General features: G+C 38.3%; 2 protein-coding genes across 12 annotated transcripts in view; both read left to right on the plus strand.

The window, feature by feature from the left end:
* Window positions 1-7,097, plus strand: part of gtf2ird1 (GTF2I repeat domain containing 1) — a 47,691-nt gene extending 40,594 nt beyond the window's left edge. For 7 of the 9 annotated variants that reach the window (XM_052098550.1, XM_052098545.1, XM_052098542.1 and 4 more), the window contains exons 18-27: window positions 1,320-1,381; window positions 1,543-1,608; window positions 1,778-2,045; window positions 2,653-2,681; window positions 2,786-2,833; window positions 3,464-3,541; window positions 3,634-3,826; window positions 3,961-3,998; window positions 4,085-4,200; window positions 6,081-7,097. In XM_052098550.1, the coding sequence (XP_051954510.1) occupies window positions 1,320-1,381; window positions 1,543-1,608; window positions 1,778-2,045; window positions 2,653-2,681; window positions 2,786-2,833; window positions 3,464-3,541; window positions 3,634-3,826; window positions 3,961-3,998; window positions 4,085-4,200; window positions 6,081-6,149 (967 nt within the window). In that variant the 3' untranslated portion in view covers window positions 6,150-7,097. The remainder of the gene's footprint in view (window positions 1-1,319; window positions 1,382-1,542; window positions 1,609-1,777; window positions 2,046-2,652; window positions 2,682-2,785; window positions 2,834-3,463; window positions 3,542-3,633; window positions 3,827-3,960; window positions 3,999-4,084; window positions 4,201-6,080) is intronic. The other 2 variants (XM_052098593.1, XM_052098557.1) reach the window with 2 other exon arrangements.
* A 3,638-nt stretch (window positions 7,098-10,735) lies between these two features.
* dtx2 (deltex 2, E3 ubiquitin ligase) overlaps window positions 10,736-20,614 on the plus strand; it is a 28,514-nt gene continuing 18,635 nt past the window's right edge. The window contains exons 1-6 of one of the 3 annotated variants that reach the window (XM_052108877.1): window positions 10,736-10,804; window positions 10,902-11,022; window positions 11,139-11,487; window positions 13,006-13,594; window positions 15,908-15,966; window positions 19,527-19,664. In XM_052108877.1, the coding sequence (XP_051964837.1) occupies window positions 11,178-11,487; window positions 13,006-13,594; window positions 15,908-15,966; window positions 19,527-19,664 (1,096 nt within the window). In that variant the 5' untranslated portion in view covers window positions 10,736-10,804; window positions 10,902-11,022; window positions 11,139-11,177. The remainder of the gene's footprint in view (window positions 10,805-10,901; window positions 11,023-11,138; window positions 11,488-13,005; window positions 13,595-15,907; window positions 15,967-19,526; window positions 19,665-20,614) is intronic. The other 2 variants (XM_052108887.1, XM_052108895.1) reach the window with 2 other exon arrangements.

The raw sequence follows: 20,614 nt of genomic DNA on the forward strand, positions 1-20,614 counted from the left end.
CTTTGAAATGTCCGATTTGTAACAAGTTAGCGGGTAAATACAGCGCCCTGCAGCCATGGAAGCCAGTAATACATCTTGCCAACATTGACAGAGTTATAAAAAATCCACATAAGCTGGTTTATAATTTGCGAACAATAAAAACATTGCAAACGTATACATTAGCTGATCCATACAGTGTAAGGCTCGTCGCTTGCCATAGTCAGTTTGCTTGTTCCTGTTGCGTGTCCTCAACCTGGCAACCTGCGTGAGCTTCAAGTCTGGGCAGGAGGGGGCGGGGAGAATATAATTGACATCTATGACCCCATTTACACCTGGTATTAAGATGCGTCATGGGTGATTCGATCACATGTAGTCAGACGAGACACATTGCTGTTTACACCTGGTCACTTAAATGAACTAATAACTGCAGGCAGGTGTGTTCATGTTGACTGACCTTGACTGACTGAACAACAAAAACAAAATTAGATGTAGCCTCAAAGTAGGTGGAGCTTCAGAGCAAACCTAATGATGTTGTGGACTAATGGAAGTAAGAAGGTATTTAGCTGCCAGTAAGAAGTTATTCTAAAAGTTCGCCCCACCTAGCTGTTATGAACCACTGAAACAAACATGATTTAGTTCCAAATTATGTTTCACCCATTCATTCCTTGATTTCCTAATGAAGGATATCGGGGCCTTGAAGAAGACCAGTGAAGTTCTCATGCTTGTATATGTAGTTGCTTTGTAAAAAGGTCCTTTTAAAGCTGCTCGTAACCGGCAAAGTTTCAAATCTTGTTTTAGCACAGTGGTTGATTGACAGGTGATGCTTCACTGCTGTCCAGGATGCATACAGATTATTACACCTCAAAAGTGATATGTGGTGACATGCGTATTTAAATACCCCTGTATGTGTTTTTTACGTTTTGCACGACGTTTACACATACATTTAACACCCAACACTGGTGAACGGATCAGGTGTAAACGATGTCATAAAGGAGCAGGTTTTGGGACCAAAGAGATCTCAATGTGGGCTATCCAACGCAACACACAGAAATAGAAACCAAGCGACCAACAAAATATCTTGTTGCTTAGTGAGGTTGTTACTGGTTAGGACAAACACATGGAAGAGATAGCTTGTAAAGCTTGTAACTTTATCGTGTTGCACAAAGTTAGGACATGGTGTAAGTTGACATTAACCTGGAATATTTCTTTGAGCTGTTTAGTCATATAGAACATATTAAAAACAATCATACATACTCAAAACAATTGACAACCTGCATGTCTGATGACTGATATAAAGAAATATGATGATGAAAAAGGGGGCCTTTTTCTGTCTTCGTCAGGCCAGAATTGTTAACAGAACAGGTCAAACATGAGGCTCTCTCTAAATCACCCTCTGATTCAGGTGAGTTTGTGTAATTTTCTGACATATATGCTACACCTGCACATTTTCTTAGGGGATCAGAATGACAGTGTAACAAAGATAACAAAGATATGTATTTGAATTCAAATTCTTTTATGTTTTAGCCAAAGTCTAACATAATGCTATTTTGATTAAATGTTCAGTAGAGACTGACTCCAAAGATCAGTTAGATGACCCTGGTCCAGCCTCCAAGAGACCAGGATTCTCAGGTAACACCCTGATACAGTTATCATGCAATGTACGCAGTAAGCGTGACATTTGCATTCTGTCTAAATGAAACATTGAGTCAAGCCATGTGCCACACAACTAGCACCTAGATGCCAGTACATTTCCCCGATCACTAAACCATTGGCTCTTCTAATATTCATCTGCCCGCAGACACGTTAGAGGCCAAGCTCTCTCGTATCGACTTGGCGAACACGCTGCGCGAGCAAGTCCAAGACCTGTTCAACAGTAAATACGGTGAGGCACTGGGCATTAAGTATCCTGTGCAAGTGCCTTACAAGAGGATCAAGAGTAACCCTGGCTCAGTGATTATCGAGGGCTTGCCCCCTGGCATCCCCTTCAGAAAGCCCTGCACCTTCGGCTCACAGAATTTGGAGAGGATATTAGCTGTTGCAGACAAGATCTCTTTCAGCATTACAAGGTGAAGCACTTCTAAACTTCTAAGCTTCTGACTTCTTTCACTTTTTGAGTTAGAAAAAGTAGTGACGGTAAATATGTCTATGATACACAATGGCTTCAAAAGTATTTGGATACTTTAGGACGCTTAAGACACACTTCAAATTATTAAACCAAGGTGCATCTTAAAACAAAAGAGGCTACTCCTTTTCTCAGAACTGACCTAACTTTTTCCATGTACTTTTGACCAACCTCTACCGATGCAATTTTTAGTCAATTCTCCTTCAAAGATGTGCAAGCAGAGTAACCACAGGTGTAGTACATCACATTAACTATGGACATGTTCCATTAACGTTTGACAACTAAAAAGTGTCCATTTTGAACTAAGAACAAATCTATTGTTTAATCATTTGAAATCCTCAAAATTTGAAACGTGAAGTGTGTTTGTGTCATATTTCTTGAATATAAATGCCACTTGGTTAGAAACTTTGTTATATAAAGCAAAGTCATTCTTACATTTTGAAGTGTGGCTTAATTGTACAAATACGTTTCGTGGTCAATTGATTTATACAAGACATCTGTGAAGTCATGAAGAAGGGGAAGGAAAAACTTGGTCTTCTCTGTCTTTTCAGGCCATTCCAAGGGCTTATTCCCAAGCCAGGTATGCATTTAATATCTCACAGAATCTCTTGCTTTCAATTGTCTATATTTTGAGTGAATTTCTCATGGAAGTAAGTTGTTTATTCAAATTAAAATATTTTCTAGCACCACGAAGAATAACCATAATGAAGAAAGGTTACACCTCGATAAGTGGTAAGAATGAGGCATTATTTACTGCATTGATGAGGTGTTGTATTAACTTATTACAGTACATTAGGGATTTTCAAACTGGGGTCACTGAGGCACTTACAATGGAGGAGAATGGGGCCAATCCGTAAATGTTATAAAAGTATAGCCACAAGACATAAACAATATGCGTGTTAACATGATTTTAGTGTGATAAAATCCCTTACTAACCTTTTCTGTGTAAAGTTATAGCCAATTTTACCACTTCATTGTCATTACAATGTAATGCCAACAATCCCCAAAACCCTAAAATTACTTTACAGCTCAATAATACATGAGTTTTAACAGAAGAATGAATTTAAGTGTTTTTATAAAGTTATAAACTTCACATTTCTGCCTTTAAACCCTCCAAAAATTGGCCCCATTCACTTCCATTGTAAGTGCCTCACTGTAACTTTGATTTTTGCTTTTTTTAAAGAAAAGGAGGGACGAGTCGAAAATAATTTTTTGTGGTAATCATCATTATGACACAAATGCTGTTGATTGAGCCTGGAAAATTCCTTTAAGCAATGACGTTTGTTTAAAATCTAGAAAAAAGATTGCTTTAATTTAGACTCTGTAAGTAAACTTGCCGAATAACCTCTCACTGTTCTACAGAAGAAGACGAGGTCAACCGAATGGGAGAGAAAGTGATATTAAGGGAACAAGTTAAAGAACTCTTCAATAAGAAATATGGTAAATTAGTAGTGTACTTTTTAAATATATCCCTATATGCAAAGTTTTATTAACAGTTTCCATTGCTGTATTTGCACATTTCTTGTGTTTAGGTGAAGCCCTGGGTCTGGACCGGTCAGTCATTGTTCCGTACAAGTTAATCCGTGCCAATCCAGGCTCATTGGAAGTGTCTGGACTTCCCGATGACATCCCCTTCAGGAATCCTAATACTTATGACATAGTTCGGTTGGAAAAAATCCTGCAGGTCCAAGATGAAATCATCTTCAATATAAAAACCCCACTACAGTAAGTGCTCAGATATGGATCTAAAGATTAAGTGGACGAGCAACTCAAGCTCTGAGCATAGACCCTCTTGTAGTATATATGTCCAAATGTTGTGTAATTTAAAGTATCTCATTGGTCTTGTTCCCTTTGTTTAGGCCTTTTACAGAATTGTATAGTCGATCTTGTAATACAGGTAAGAGACATTTTTTGTTTGTAAATTGTGCTTATTTCTGTTTCGAAAGGAAATCATTCATTATGATTTTCTTTGTTCTTTCACAGAGGGTAAAGAAGTGTCCACCAATCGACGTAAACGTAAACGAGTACTTGACAACAGTCGAGCGTCTGTGCCCACTGGAGCAGACTCAGCACTATCAACCAATCAAATACCTGTCATGGTATGCCAAAAAATTACATAAGGGTGGATTTCTAATTCAACTTTTAGTTTTTTTTAACTCTTACAGTCTATAGAAGTATATTAATGACAAATGGCTTTGAAACATAAAGCATGCTGTATTGCACCAATTGAAAGATAAATGCGTTGCATTAACATTGTTTGCATTTTTGTGGGATTCAGTTTCGGATGGTGGTATATTTAAGCTATGAATATTTCAATTTAAATAATTTCACACAAAATTTCATAATTGAAAATTGGTGCTGTCGATTTAGCACGTTAAATTTGTGCGATTAATTATACAAAAAATTATTTAACCCAATTAATCATGTCCCGGGACCTTAATAAGAAAGATTCAAGCAATTCAAGCTTGAAGTACCACCTGTTTTCTTCAGGGGGCAGTAAGCAAAACTCACTGCAAAGGCAACACTCAGCTCAAACAGACAGAGAACAAACCACACTTACCGAGAACAGACAACACAGGTGTACATTGACGCATCCTTAGACAAGCCCTTATAATCTTGGACTGATTGACAAATTAAAAATGGATTGCTGTGGACTGTAGACCAATTATTTGCTTATGCTTAATAATAGGGAAATAAACAATATATTGCATTCTAAAGCCACTTTTTATATAGTCTTTTTTAAATTTGAGTTGTGTGCCAAAATAATGAAATGCATATTATATATATATATATATATATATATATATATATATATATATATATATAGTTTAAACATAATTATTTAGTAATTATCTATTAAATAATTGTTAGTTGAGGGGCTTTCTAAGCAAATGTTTATGTATGCATTTATTTGCGAATAATTTCATTAATTAATCGTCATACCGTGTAATTAATTCGATTAAAAATTGTAATGGATTGACAGCCCTATTAAAAATTTAATAATAAATATTCACCTTCCAAAATTTAGTTCCAAAATATTTTTAATCATCATTATTATTCTACAGGTAATATTCGGTCCATTATTATTTTGCTTCTAAAATGTCAGTGGTAAAATTTAGGTTGAAACTGAATAATGTTGAATTTTCAACCACTGAAATTTAAGATGCGAATTTGCAAAGCAAAATATAATGGACTGAATATTACTGAACACTTTGGAACTGAACTTTTGAAGGTAAATATTTATAATGTAATTTTTTAAAAGAGAAATTTGGTGTGAAATTTTGTTCAATTTAAATATTCACAGCTTAAAAATGCAAGCACTGTTAAAGGTGCTGCAAGTGATTTATTTTTAAGTATGTAAACAGCACTAGACTCTGGCACCGTCTCTGACACTTTTAAACTGTCTAATAAGGCCTAATTCCAATTTTAAGCCATGTTGTTCATAACAGTTGTCGGTTGAGGGCTCTATTTTACTGCTGTTGTTTTTAACAACTGTTTCTGCACGATGTCGGTCTCAATAAAGCTTGTTTGTTATCTTTGGAGTGTGGGGTTTTGGAAAGGGGGGGCCATGGCTAATTTTACGGCTCAGTCTCGTGTGAGTAGTGCAGTTCTTCCTCAGAGACATTTGCCATTAAAATACTTCCATAATAGTTAACATTAAATGGTATTCGAAAACATTGTACTTATTTTAGAATTGAAATGGGATATTTAATGAGAAAGAAGTGTAGGGCAGGACTTGGTGTTATCTATTGAAAATGTATGGGATACCATACTAGGATAGAGTCAGACCTGAATGCAAATTTGCTGGCAACGTATTTAACATAATCTAGTAGCTTGTCATTCGTCATTTGAAAAGCAAATTCGTTTCAGAGGGGTGGCAGTTTGTTACATTTTGATGGAAGTGAAATGATCATGCTAATTTAGATATTGTATTACAATAGCTCACAATCTGTCTTCTCTCTCTCTTTTTTTTTTTTAGCAATGGCCCATGTACATGGTGGACTATAGCGGAGTGAATGTCCAAGTACCTGGCAAAGTCAAATACTAGTGAACTGTCTGATGCCATTTTGAGGACTTGCAACATTAAGGGACCTTTTTTTAAACCTGACATTACTGAATGCTAAATTCAGCTATCTCCAGTTTTGTGGCTGATCCTGCGACCCACATAGGAGACACGTTTGTGTGCTGGCAGATATTAGAGTGTGTGTACTGTAGGATGCAGTTGTTTCCAAATGAAATGCTAATGAGGGGAAAAACCCAGCAGCAAATCAGACATTTTGTCTGTGCTTTATAACTTAAAGAGATTGTTTGGAGTGGCCATAATTTGCATATCAGATAAACTATATTGCTTTGCCACCAGGATTTCTCCTAGAAAGTCCTGGACACAATCGTGGTTTAATAACCATCTCTTAAAGAGCAGTAGGAATGTGATTAGGGATTTGACTTGTCCCAAAAACAACCGATCGCTCTTGAAGTTCACAGCCTTGTTTGGTGCCGAGAGCTCGTATGTGCATACTGTATACGACTCTTATAGTAAACTGGGTCTCACGCCTTGCAAATGTTTGTATTGTTATTTATTTATTTATTTAAATAATAAAAAACTTGTATATGCAGGAAATGTAAAATACCACATTCAGTATGCAGCATAAAATACTGAATGACATGACTAATGATGCTCAACACAACTAGCTACTGATGCATTCAGAGAGAAACTTGAGCTTCAGGTTTGAGTATCTCAAGTTGGAGTATCCTAACATGAAAGCACTACCTTATAACCAATCGAGAGACATTTTTGTATTATTTTAGCTTTGTAACTTACTCCTACATTCGTTAAACATAAATGTTGTGAGATATTTCACAGGGAAAACATCTTGAATGTATTGTTTGTAAAGGAAAGACTGCTATAATGTTATTGTGTAATGACTGTCTCTGGAATCACCAGTATTTATATGCTGTACCTTAATGCCATTCTGGCCTTTCAAATAAAATGTGTTGCCTTGCATTTATTGATTTATCTGTTTGATTGTGCTTTATTGCTTTGATGTGATGTAATGAAAGCCTTTCTACATGTGTCATTTTAGCATGCTTTCGTGCTTTGTTTTTTAGATGTTACCAATTAATATGCACTTGTGTAATCAGTGATACACAGTGTAGAATGTGTAATAAACCCGAGACCATAATTAGCGACATCTGCAGGAATTATAATGTGAAGAGACAACAGCCCAAGCAATAAAACATATTGGCAGGGAAACCATTAAAGGAATAGTTCACCCAAGAATGAAAATTCTCTTATCATTTACTCACCCTCACGCCATCCAAGACGTGTGTGACTTACTTTCTTTTGCTGATCACAAGATTTTTAGAAAAATATAACAGCTCTGCAAAACTTGCATTCACAGTGCAAGTGAATGGTGACCAACATTTTTAAGCTTCAAAATAACAAAGACACCATAAAAATGATCCGTATGACTCCAGTGGTTAAATCCATGTCTTCAGAAGAGATATGATAGGTGTAAGTGAGAATCAGATCAATCTTTAATAGGGCTGCAACTAACGATTATTTTGATAATCGATTCATCTAACAATGATTCAAACGATTATTCGACTAGTCTGCGATTATTGCACCGGTTAATCATTAACTCTTAACCGATTATTCAGCTTGTGTCCTGACTTAAAAGGTTGTATTAAACATGCTCACTAACAATAAAGAGGACAAAATCATCTTTTAAAAATACCTCTAAATGACATTCACTGAATTAAAGGGAAAAATATGTTTTAATAAGTTTAATTCAGTAAAGCAAATACAATCCTATTGTTATCAAGTTTTTTCTCTTGTTTTCCTTTTAAAATTGTACAAATCATTAAAACAAGATACATTTACTTGAGAAGCAACATATAAGTTATTTAGACTTGCTTTAAGAGAATATATCTTAAATATACGTGTATTTTGTATATAAGTGTATTTTTTTGTTGGTTTTACTTCTGCGAGTGCAGTGAAGACAAAAAATACTTATATTCAAGGTCTATTCTCTAAAAGCAAGTATAAATATATTCTATGCTGCTTCTCAGGTGAATGCATCTTTGTTATTTATGTATAATTCCCTCATACTTTGCGATCTACATACAGGTGAAACTCGAAAAATTAGAATATCGTGCAAAAGTTCATTAATTTCAGTAATTCAACTTAAAAGGTGAAACTAAAATATTATATAGACTCATTACAAGCAAAGTAAGATATTTCAAGCCTTTATTTGATATAATTTTGATGATTATGGCTTACAGCTTATGAAAACCCCAAATTCAGAATCTCAGTAAATTAGAATATTGTGAAATGGTTCAGTATTGTAGGCTCAAAGTGTCACACTCTAATCAGCTAAACACCTGCAAAGGGTTCCTGAGCCTTTAAATGGTCTCTCAGTCTGGTTCAGTTGAATTCACAATCATGGGGAAGACTGCTGACCTGACAGTTGTGCAGAAAACCATCATTGACACCCTCCACAAGGAGGGAAAGCCTCAAAAGGTAATTGCAAAAGAAGTTGGATGTTCTCAAAGTGCTGTATCAAAGCACATTAATAGAAAGTTAAGTGGAAGGGAAAAGTGTGGAAGAAAAAGGTGCACAAGCAGCAGGGATGACCGTAGCCTGGAGAGGATTGTCAGGAAAAGGCCATTCAAATGTGTGGGGAGCTTCACAAGGAGTGGACTGAGGCTGGAGTTACTGCATCAAGAGCCACCACACACAGACGGGTCCTGGACATGGGCTTCAAATGTCAAACGTCTTACCTGGGCTAAAGAAAAAAGAACTGGTCTGTTGCTCAGTGGTCCAAAGTCCTCTTTTCTGATGAGAGCAAATTTTGCATCGCATTTGGAAACCAAGGTCCCAGAGTCTGGAGGAAGAACGGAGAGGCACACAATCCAAGATGCTTGAAGTCCAGTGTGAAGTTTCCACAGTCTGTGTTGGTTTGGGGAGCCATGTCATCGGCTGGTGTTGGTCCACTCTGCTTTATTAAGTCCAGAGTCAACGCAGCCGTCTACCGGGACATTTTAGAGCACTTCATGCTTCCTTCAGCAGACAAGCTTTATGGAGATGCTGACTTCATTTTCCAGCAGGACTTGGCACCTGCCCACACTGCCAAAAGTACCAAAACCTGGTTCAATGACCATGGTATTACTGTGCTTGATTGGCCAGCAAACCTGAACCCCATAGAGAATCTATGGGTCATTGCCAAGAGAAAGATGAGAGACATGAGACCAAACAATGCAGAAGAGCTGAAGGCCACTATTGAAGCATCTTGGTCTTCCATAACACCTCAGCAGTGCCACAGGCTGATAGCATCCATGCCACGCCGCATTGAGGCAGTAATTAATGCAAAAGGGGCCCAAACCAAGTACTGAGAACATATGCATGATTATACTTTTCAGAGGGCCGACATTTCTGTATTTAATATCCTTTTTTTTATTGATTTCATGTAATATTCTAATTTTCTGAGATTCTGAATTTGGGGTTTTCATAAGCTATAAGCCATAATCATAAAAATTATATCAAATAAAGGCTTGAAATATCTTACTTTGCTTGTAATGAGTCTATATTATATATTAGTTTCACCTTTTAAGTTGAATTACTGAAATTAATGAACTTTTGCACGATATTCTAATTTTTCGAGTTTCACTGTAAGCTGAAGCTGTTTGGAAGGTTTAGAGAGCATCTAGACTGTATCTGTGAAATTCTTCCTCTCCTCAGTCTTGCAGTCACGCGTCACCATTACAGTTTAATTAACGACTATTCCACAATGAACATTTTTGTCCACAATTTTTTTTATTGTCGATAACATCGACTAAACATTCAGCCCTATTTAAGTCCTTGCATTGTATGGGCCTACAGAACTTAGATATTCTTCTAAAAATCTCTGAGTTCAGCAGAAGAAAGAAAGTCAGACACATCTGGGATGGCATGAGTGTGAGTAAATGATGAGAGAATTTTCATTTTTGGGTGAACTTTTACTTTAATATGCTTGAATTTGAGCGTTTTAATTCATTTATCTCCTGATATTTCAGTTACTCATATTTTCTCATGCGTCTGCAATACACTATGTTTGTGAATATAAGGTTCATGCAGCAGATTTATGCAAACATATATGCACAGAATAAAAATACTTTCGTGATAGTCTTCAGAATGACTAACTTGCCACACAAAAACATTTACAGCTAAACACAACGCGAAATATTCGTATCTTGGGCTTTTGGCATGCAGTGGATTGGGACTTATATTTTGTTTTCTCATATATCAAGTATATTTCGGCCATTTCAAAATAAATGTCCTGTGCGATTTTGCATTGGCAAAACAGAGCCTAATTTTAAGATTTAACCCACATACAGGATTTAAAACACACCACAGTAATCGCTAGCAATAAAACAACCTCCATTACCACCTAAAAATGACAAAATTACAGACATTACCTTTCATAACACACTTGTTTTAATCCTTTCCCTTAAAATACATGCATTATTTGATAAAATAATATTATAAAATATTAATAATAATAACAACAACAATAACAATAATAATAAATATGTAATGAAAGAAAGCCAGAGCGAGAGAGAGAGAGCTCTTCGTTTCTTGCTTCACAGTTTGTGTATCTGTGGGAATCCTCCACTAGCGACACACACAACACACCGACATTGCAGGAGAGGAAGGACCCGTAGTGAGTGCGTATTAAAACAACAATAGCAGTATGTTTTTATTTATCTTCTTTTTTATAATACAAAAATTGTTTAATGATATGATATTGATGTATCTGTCTAGTAATCCAACAGTAACCATTGAATGGCGACGAGAAACGCGAGCTGCGACTCCAACATGGTGCGGCGTCAGTGTGTTTACACTCGCGTCCGCGGCTGAATAACTGTGTCCTGCTGAATAAGAGGTTGTTTTGGAGAATTTTGTCGATTTCTTACAGGTTAAATGTGGTTAGTTGGATGTAAATCGGGTGAAACTGACGCGCTGTGTTTTACTCCAGTGCCTGCTGTATTTTTTTTTTAGGTCGTTTTCTGGCAGTGGAGCTCTTTTCTCTTGGATAAAATGGCAACAGGCTCTAGTTTTGCCTCTGGAGGGAGTGGATCTAGAAATGTACCATCTTTCGCAGCCTCCTCATCTTCCTCCACTGGAGTGCCAGGACAGGCTCAGCCGATGGTGGTGGTTTGGGAATGGCAGGATGATCTGGGCTACTGGAGGCCCTACACTGGACAGGTGAGCAGCTACATCGAGCAGTGTCTCCAGCATCAGAGAGGAGCATCTACATCCAGTAGCATATCACTGGGACCGGCTGACCCCAGCCTGGCTGCGTACATCATTGACATCCCCAACCTCAAACAGTTCAGACAAGACACTGGTGAGTGTGATAGCAGACTTGTCTCATCATACCTCAGCTGAGATGATGAATGAGTCTGCAAAATTACAGTATACCATTAATGATAATTAAGTCATTCAGTACCATGTAATGTATCAAAGTACCATGGTATTGCGATCTTATACCCTCACTGCACCATCACACTGTCCCGTTACTTTTAATTTTAAGTGAGTGTTCAGATGATACACTTTTGAAAGTAGTATGATTTCTGAGATATTCAGCTGCTCTAAATGTATGAATATGATGGTTATTTTATATCTTTGATAACAGGGGCTTTTAAAGGCTGGGTCATCAAATGCATTGGGTAAATCCATGCAGTATGGCACCATGGCTAATCACCGATCAACCACAACATTAAAACCACCCGCATAATGCTGTGTAGGTCCCCCTCGTGCCACCAATACAGAGCCAACGCGCATGTCAGAATAGCATTCTGAAATTTATATTCTTCGCCATAATTGTACAGAGCAGTTATCTGAGTTACCTTAGACTTTGTCAGTTTGAACCAGTCTGGCCATTCCCTGTTGGCCTCTCTCATCATCAAGTGTTTCCATCCGCAGAACTGCCGCACACTGGATGTTTTTTGTTTTGTGCACCATTCTGAGTAAATTCTAGAGACTGTTGTGCATGAAATTAATAGGAGATCAGCAGCTACAGAAATACTCAAACCAGCTCATCTGGCAACTACAATCATCCATATGATTATCTTATCAGCTAATTGTGTGCCAGCAGTACGGGTCAGGAGCTTCAGTTAATGTTCACATCAACCATCAGAATGGGGGAAAACTGTGATTGAAGTGATTTGTACCGTGGCATCATTGTTAGTGCCAGACGGGGTGGTTTGAGTATTTCTGTAACTGCTGATCTCCAGGGATTTTCACACACAACAGTCTCTAGAGTTTACTCAGAATGGTGCCCAAAAAAAAAAACATCCATTCAGCAGTAGTTCTGTGGATGAGCACTTGTTGATGAGAGAGGTGAACAGAGAAGGACCAGACAGGTTCAAACTGACAAAGTCTTCGGTAACTCAGCTAACTGCTCTGTACATTTGTGGTGAGAAGAATATAATCTCAGAATGCTATTCTGAGATGCAAGTTGGTGCTGTTTTGGCAGCATGAGGGGGACCTACACAATGTTAGGCAGGTGGTTTTAATGTTGTGTGTGTGTGTGTGTGTGTGTGTGTGTTTGGTCTGTTAGCTAGAGATGAAGCTATCAGATTCCAATAGGATGCACAGCTAATTTTGTGGATGAAATATAACTCTAACACATTTAACATGAGAAACCATTTGTTTTGATGAGAGAAAAGTGAAAGTGTGTTTTAGAATGATATCAATACCAAAAATATCAAAGAGGCATCTACAAACAAATGATGCTCAAATTATACTTTTGTCTAATATTCTTTGTGTGTGTGTTTGAACAGTATATCTTGGTTGATTTATAAAACAATTCTTTCTGAAAAATTTGAAATTCGACATTGTGTTTGTTTTTAACCCCTCGTAGGAAAGATACGCTCTGTACGGCAAAGCCTGTTCCCGCAGACGTCCGCCCTGGGTAGTGGTGTTCTTTGGGAATGGGCCAATGATGAAGGAAGTTGGACACCGTATGAGATATGGACTTCCATTTTGCTGGAGCACAGCTACAAAGCAGGGCAGGCCAAAGCTGACCTGAGCACACATGGTTACAACTATATTGTGGACCTCAGAGCTCTTGAGCAGGTCAACAAGTCCTCCAGTTACAGACGGCGCGTTAGAAGGCAGGGCAGCACACCATATCCCCTCACCTCCGGGTCGGTTATTCATTCAGGCCCATCCTGTACCTGTCAGCAGTGCATGAGCAACAGCAGCACTGCTGGACCCATGCCGAGTCGATTGCGGCATTCCTTCAGTGCGGGACAGACCAACCTACCCAATCTCCAGACCCAACATGGAAGACCTCCTGGAACTAGCCCCTCTTCAGTCTACACGCCCTACCCCAGAAGACCACTCTCAGTGGGAAACCAACTATGGAATGGCCCCTGGGGATCCTCCACTTCCATGACTCATCCTCCAGGACCACCACAGGCTTTTGGTCACCATGCCAATGGATTCAGGTGAGACTCATTCAGTGGTAGAGCAATAATGGAGCATTTCTATTTCTTTCATATTATTGGAATGGAACAGACTTTGCTGTTATATACAGTATAGGCCATATTCTACACAATGTAATAATTAATAGAATGCCACATATACTGTTTATAGATCTTTAAAGAATAGTTAATAAAAATAAAAAAAATCGATCATTTACTCACTGTCATGTAATTTCCTGGCTGATCTTTTCCATTCAACGAAAGTGAATGGGGACGGATGCTGTCAAGCTCCTTCTGTCAAGTCTTTATTTGTCATTTTTAGTACTAGACCGCTTCCATCCCCATTTACTTTCATTGTATGAAAAGAGCAGCTAGGGAATATGGCAAAATATCTCCTTTTGCATTACTCTTGATACTTGCAAACTGTTTTTATAACCCTCTTAACATGCGCATGTTCCCGAGACCCCCATTGAACCTCTGAACAAATAGCTAATCAGAAATGGGCATCGATGGCTTTTCTTTCATCTGTTTTAATTTGTTTCTTCTAGCACGTGTCTTTGTGTCTAACAGCTTTTCTTGTCACGTGTCTTACAGGTCGCCTGCCACAGTGTCCCGCATTTGGCGGGTGGCGGGTGCTAATTTCATACACTGGGCTACTATTTAATAGTAGCCAAGTCTATGAATTTCCGATATTTTTGATTATCGTCTGTCAATTTGTGTTGCTATTAGCATCGGGATATTTGTCAGTTATTGTTGATATCCGATTACATCATCCTATTGGCCAGCCCTGATGGAAATACTATAGTATATTAATATGGTAATCCTTCAGTACCATAGTATATATCAAATTACCATGGAATTACAATCTGATTCCATCCCTGTGCCACAATACTGCCACAGTGCTTGGTAAAGTTCAAGAGTCTTGCCATATTTTTCAAGGACTTACACGAGCATGGAAGTCCTCCCACAGAGAGCAGTTTAAAAAACCTGACTAGCTTTTTGTCATGATAAGGAAACAAGATGTTGGACTCGCAGAGTTTCAAATGACAGTAAAGGTCCAAAGTTTTTTTACATCAGGTACTGAGCATTTCTCCTTTCTCTCATTGTGTCCTTCCTCTTGGATAAGTTGTAGTAGGCTTAGTCGTTCTGCATGCTGTGTGTACACTTAAGTTTGGCCATTTTTTTGTTTTTCATGATCTTCAACATCTTTTGATGTAAAGATTCAACCAGCAAAGCAAAGCCACAGGATGACAGCCATGACACTGAAATAATGGAAAAATACAGTGATTTCACAATCAGGAAGACCACTATGGCAACATAATTTCCTCTCAGGCTTGAATGATTTCAGCTCAAGAGCAAGAAGAATCATCCTCCCTTTTGGTCCCAATGCTATAATTGGCTGTTACTGTGTAATAGTATCATATTATCCCCTCTACATGGAGAAAAGGAGTAAAGGCCTGATTTAGGAAACATAAATGAGAGCAGGTCTGCACTTATTGTGTTGAGTGGAAAGGGAGGAATCTGATGAAGGGATTCTATTGTTCTCCTTCGATAAAGGAGAACAAGGAAATGCCTGTTTTTTTTAGAACTGTCTCCACCACGAATACACAGTTAACATGCATATGTATCCTTAAGAAAGATTGTGAGATGGCCCACTTCAGAGTTATACTTTCTAGTTAAGATGAGTGGTTTGATTGCTCTGAAACAAACATTCTTGGCTAAAACCTGAAACCACAATTCAGGTCATACCGTCTCGGTAGTGAAACCGAAAACCAAGTGCTGTTTTTAGTGCTGCAATGAAAGAAACACTTTTATTATTGACACATTTATTTCAACAGGAAAGTTTACAATAAAAACTCGACAGAATATCATTAATATATTGTATTCTCAGGGTACACGCATACATATTCTGACCTTAAGTAGCTTTGTTTAAAATCAGTTGCCTAATGAATATATGAAAAACTTTTTTTATAGTACTTCTCATATCTTTTTTTAGAAACAGAAAGGGAAACAATACTGAGTGCACCTTTAAATTGTGGTGTTCAAAGTTCCAAGTTATGATCATCTTTAGTAGCATGCCTCCATGACTGCTTAAAAAAGGCTGGGAATTTCCTTCAGGAAAGTACCTTGCTTTCCTTTAAATTTTTAGTAGGTCATCTGCAACAATCTTAACCTATCATATTCACTCTGTCTGCTGAATAAGAGATAGAACATGACACAAATAAGTTCCCCACATGAAAATAACTCCCATAATGGCAGTGAAGGTCAGTGTCAAGTGCTTTTGTTCTCAACGCAGAGTTTGTATGCATTAAAGTGTCCATATTTCTGTCTTCACAGTGTTCCAACCATCCCTTTACAACTTAACGGATCCAGTAATGTGAGTGCGGCACTTGCAGGTACACCACTCACCCGTCACACCTTAACACAAGAGAAAAGGGTCTTCCTTAAAGTGATATATTGATTCCTTTTTATTCCAGAAAGGTGTTGATGCTGCAGTAGCTTCTGAACTGTTTCTTGGGAGTGTCAGTATGAACCGCACAAAAAAAAAGAAATTTCTGTTGTCATTTACTCACCCTGAAGTCATTCCTAATGCGTATGACTTTCTTTCTGCCATGGAACTCAAGGAATTAAAGTATGTTGATGCAATTCTCTTTTCCATTCAATGGAAGTGAATGATTAATGGGATGAACATACTGCTTAACATCTCCTTTTGTGTTCGACGGAAGTTAGAAAGTCATATGTACTTGGAACAACATAATGGTTGAGTAAAGGATGACAGGATTTTCATTTTTGGTGTGCTATTTCTCAGAAAAGTGCATTAATGCCACAGACTTTGACATGTGGTATACTCGTTTAACCTTAATGTTTTTTTTTTGGTTGCTTGTCACAAATCAGTTCGACTGAGTCATCATTTTGTGAGTTTTTGTGTCCTAAATGAGCTCAGCTTTCAAAAAGTGTTAAGTTATTGGTCTGTGGATATCTGTTGTCCTTGTAGCTGACAGCCACAGCACTAACACCAATGAGGAAGTTGGGGAACAGACAGACAGACAGATCTGGGGCAAAGTGACTTTTATTAGGTTGTTTTTAATAGATCACAATCACAGCAGTGCTGATGTAGGGGCATATCGCACGATTGCAATATTGTTTATATACAACAGTTCAATGAACAAGTACATTTTTAAAAATGTACGGTCATAAAAATGCATTTGTGCATGGAACTACTTTCTTACACCATAGATCACAATCTGCCGTTGCTTGTTCAAACCAAACAATGTGTCCAAGCCTTTCAAAAACATCACTTTAGAACTACTAGTATCACGGCTTGGGCTGTTTCTAACATGTTATTGGAGAAACAAGGGTGTGTGTGTGTGTGTGTGTGTGTGTGTGTGTGTGTGTGTGTGTGTGTGTGTGTGTGTGTGTGTGTGTGTGTGTGTGTGTGTGTGTGTGTGTGTGTGTGTGTGTGTGTGTGTGTGAGAGAGTGTGAGAGAGAGTGTGAGAGAGAGAGTGAGAGAGAGAGAGAGAGAGAGAGAGAGAGATATGGAGTGTGGACGATCACCTGTTGATGATGCTGTAGTCTATTAGTCAGCTTTCTGAAGATAATGTCATTTTGGGGAAATTCATCCTATTTTCGAAGTGGAAAAATAGCCATGCAAGCGGGGGTGTTCTTCCTTATTTCGCTGTAGCTGGTGCGCAAGAGTCTTTCACTATAGAAACTATCTCCTCTGCCATTTTGAACAGTATTTTCTCTCCAATGTGGAAACTCTGATAATAGGTAAGCGCCTTGAGTTTGTGTAATTAATCAGTCTGTTGTGTCTCTCAGCTGTGATGAGCCTTAATGCTGAAGCCATTTAAAGCTATTTACTGGCTTTAGTAGTGTATTAGTAATATGAGCGATCCCGGAGTGCTGTTGAATGAAATAAACTGACTAACTCTGACTCACCGACTGGCTCATATTACACACAAAAATAGTTTTTTGCCTCCACCTGCTGGCTAAAATATGTAATGTCACAAAATTCAATGTAAAGACACTGATAGCTCTTAACACATCTGCACTGCCCTTACACTTTAGTTTAGAACGACACACCCAGTGAAGCGTCTGAGTGCTGATGGTGTCAGACCTTCAGTACTCATGGAACGTCTCTCGTCCAATCAGATTAGAGGACCGGAACTAACTGTTGTATATTTAAGCAATATCTCACATCTGTGATGATCTGTTATGCAGAAGTTTATTTGACAAAGATTTAACAAAAAAACAGGTATCGGACTCTGTATCAGCAAATACCAAGAAGGAAGTATTAATACTCGTACTCATTCTCAAAAGAATGGTATCGGGACATCCCTTCTGAAAACACAATGGAATTAAGCCACAACACAACAACATAAATCCACAGCACAGTGAAATTAAAATATTCTTTAAGCACTGTATTTTAAGTCGTGTGGCAGTCTGACTAGATGCATGAGAGATCATGATGCTTCTTTGAAGATGCACAGATTTACTCATCCTACTGCAAGTCACTACAAGCGTTGACCGGGAAACCGAGCATTTTTCCTGAGTGCTTTGCCATCCAAGCGTGGGCTACAGCCTGCATAGACTATTTTCAGGGAGCAGGACACTTTATAAGAGCTGCTGGTATGCAAGAATAGCTGCAGTTACTGTGACATTTTCTCATTATTGGCAGGTGCAAATGCTGATGAAGTTATGTGCATTGAGTTGTGGTAGAAACCCAACCAGGTATTGGGCAGAGCACTTATAGTGTATAATAAGTAGACTACCGCTTTTTTAAAAACTAATGTTTTTTTTTTTTTTGGTTGCTTTGCTAATTTGGTTGTGTTTTGCACCCCTCGGTCACCTTACTATTTGTATGGTGTGGAGTTGCAGCCTATTTCTGTTAGGATGTTGCCAAGGCAGCAAGACAGCGCACTAGGTTTGGAAACAGACCCAATGTATTTTCAAGGTTGTCTCATTGTTCCTAGTTCCGTATGGGATGAATTACTATGTTGTGACTATTATTTCGGCCACTTACAAGGTCCTCATGTAACTTCAAATTGTGACACTGATGACTCCGGTCTCAGGTTTTAGGTGGCATTTTTGTAGTATTGTAGTTGGTATTTATCAAAAAATTGCTTTATAATACACCATGACTGATCCTTCTGTGTTATGCTTATTATTGTTTAGTTGTCAGAAATTACAGTGCCGTTATGCATTCTTGTTTTATTTGTGACCAGTTGAGAAGGACATTTCCAGTAAGTGAATATAGTGATCAACCGACGCTCAATGGATAATACTGTGCATTTGGGGAATTTCAGCAAACGTTTTAGTACACTAGGATAATTAGTCCAAGAAATGCCAGACGCCCTGTGCAGTGAACTTGCTGCTATACTATGGAGGGAAGGGCTGTGCCAATATATTAATATATTGATATCTTGTAAATTTGTCATACTTTCAATCCTTGTATAGATATTTTCATTGTGCATTCATATAATTTCCTACTGTTCAATTAATGAAGCAGCTCATCTAAATAAGCGGAAACTGCCACGGTCTCATTCGCGATCCACTTATGATATCGAAATGCATTGCGATGTGAATTGTGACATATCACATTGTGTATTGTATCATGAGGTAGTTGCCAATATCCAGCCCTAGAGCAAATTGAGACTCACCCAAAGACACATTGGATCCCATTTACACCTGCTTTTATCATTGTCCACTTGTGATTACACGTGACGGATGTTAATACCAGGTGTCATTGTCAGATCCAGTAGATGGATGTTTTGATATTATTTCCTCAGTAGTAGTGCAGAATTGAGTAGGAACCTAATCTTCTCTTGACCTCATCAGAGCATGCCCCACTTGTGATTGGCCTTTCCACTCTTGGCTCATCACTCTTCCTTTCCTCCACTTCTTCTCCTCCTCCCCTCCTCCTGCATGTATCCATATGGCCTCCGGCCGTTCCAGGCATGGCTTCCATTTTGATGTCATCTGCAGGACTGGGAGTTTGCTTCATGACCGCCCCCTTCTCCCAGCGTGGCTCCAGCAGACCCACCAAAGCCCAGTCCAGCTCCATTAAGAGGGCAAAGAGACAGTCCAGGACAGGTAGTTAAGCACCGCTAACCAGCCTGACCAAAACCTATGCCCTCTGGTGGCCTGCAAGCGTTGTTGCTGCTGCCCTTTATATTTAAAGGAATAGTTAACCCAAAAATAAAAATTCTGTCATAATTTACTCAACCTCATTTCATTGTTAAACCAAATGCTATTATTTTTCTTGTGGAATACAAAAATACTTTTTTCGCTCTTCTCTTTTCTATGTATTGACATCTGTCAAGCTCCAAAAATGACAAGAAACTCCATAAAAGTAGTCTATAAACTGTATTCAGGGCATCTGTAGCAGTACACTAGGCTTGTATGAGGAATAGACTTAAATTGAAGTCATTATTATTCACTGATATTCTTCCACTCCAGTCAGCTGTTAATTCTGATTGTTGCGATTGGATCATTAAATCTGTAAGTTGAACTCAAGACCTGGCTCAAAAGAACGATTCAAGGTACTGTATGTCTGCTGTCATCAATCGAGTCAGTGTATTAGAATATTAGAAATACATTGACATTTAAAAAATCGCAAGGCAGTTTTCATTATTGTAAACTTAGTTAAGGATGCAATTACCTCTCCCTTGAACCGAAACAACCCAATTACGCCATGAAATATCACACCTGTCTCCGTAACTGCCCTAAGTTTGGTAAATAGGAGGAAAAGATGTCCACAGGCTGCAGTCAGATCATTTGTTTAGCAAATCAGAAGAATTTCTACTTGTCAATCATTGTGCAAGTTCACATGGCAGCACATACTGTATACAGTATAGTTGTATAAGTGCTGGTACGGTGTCCTGCTCCTCCGAAACACTCTGGGTCGGATGGCAAAATGCCCTTGGGACCCTCAATGCTACCCCAAGATTCCTTTTTCGCTTTAACAGCGATGCTACCTCCAAATTTCCCTTTAATTATGTTTTCAAATAAGTTAAGCAAGACGCAACAACCTTCCTTTATCT

This window comes from Xyrauchen texanus, chromosome 3 (genome assembly GCF_025860055.1).
Source record: "Xyrauchen texanus isolate HMW12.3.18 chromosome 3, RBS_HiC_50CHRs, whole genome shotgun sequence".
NCBI lineage: Eukaryota > Metazoa > Chordata > Actinopteri > Cypriniformes > Catostomidae > Xyrauchen > Xyrauchen texanus.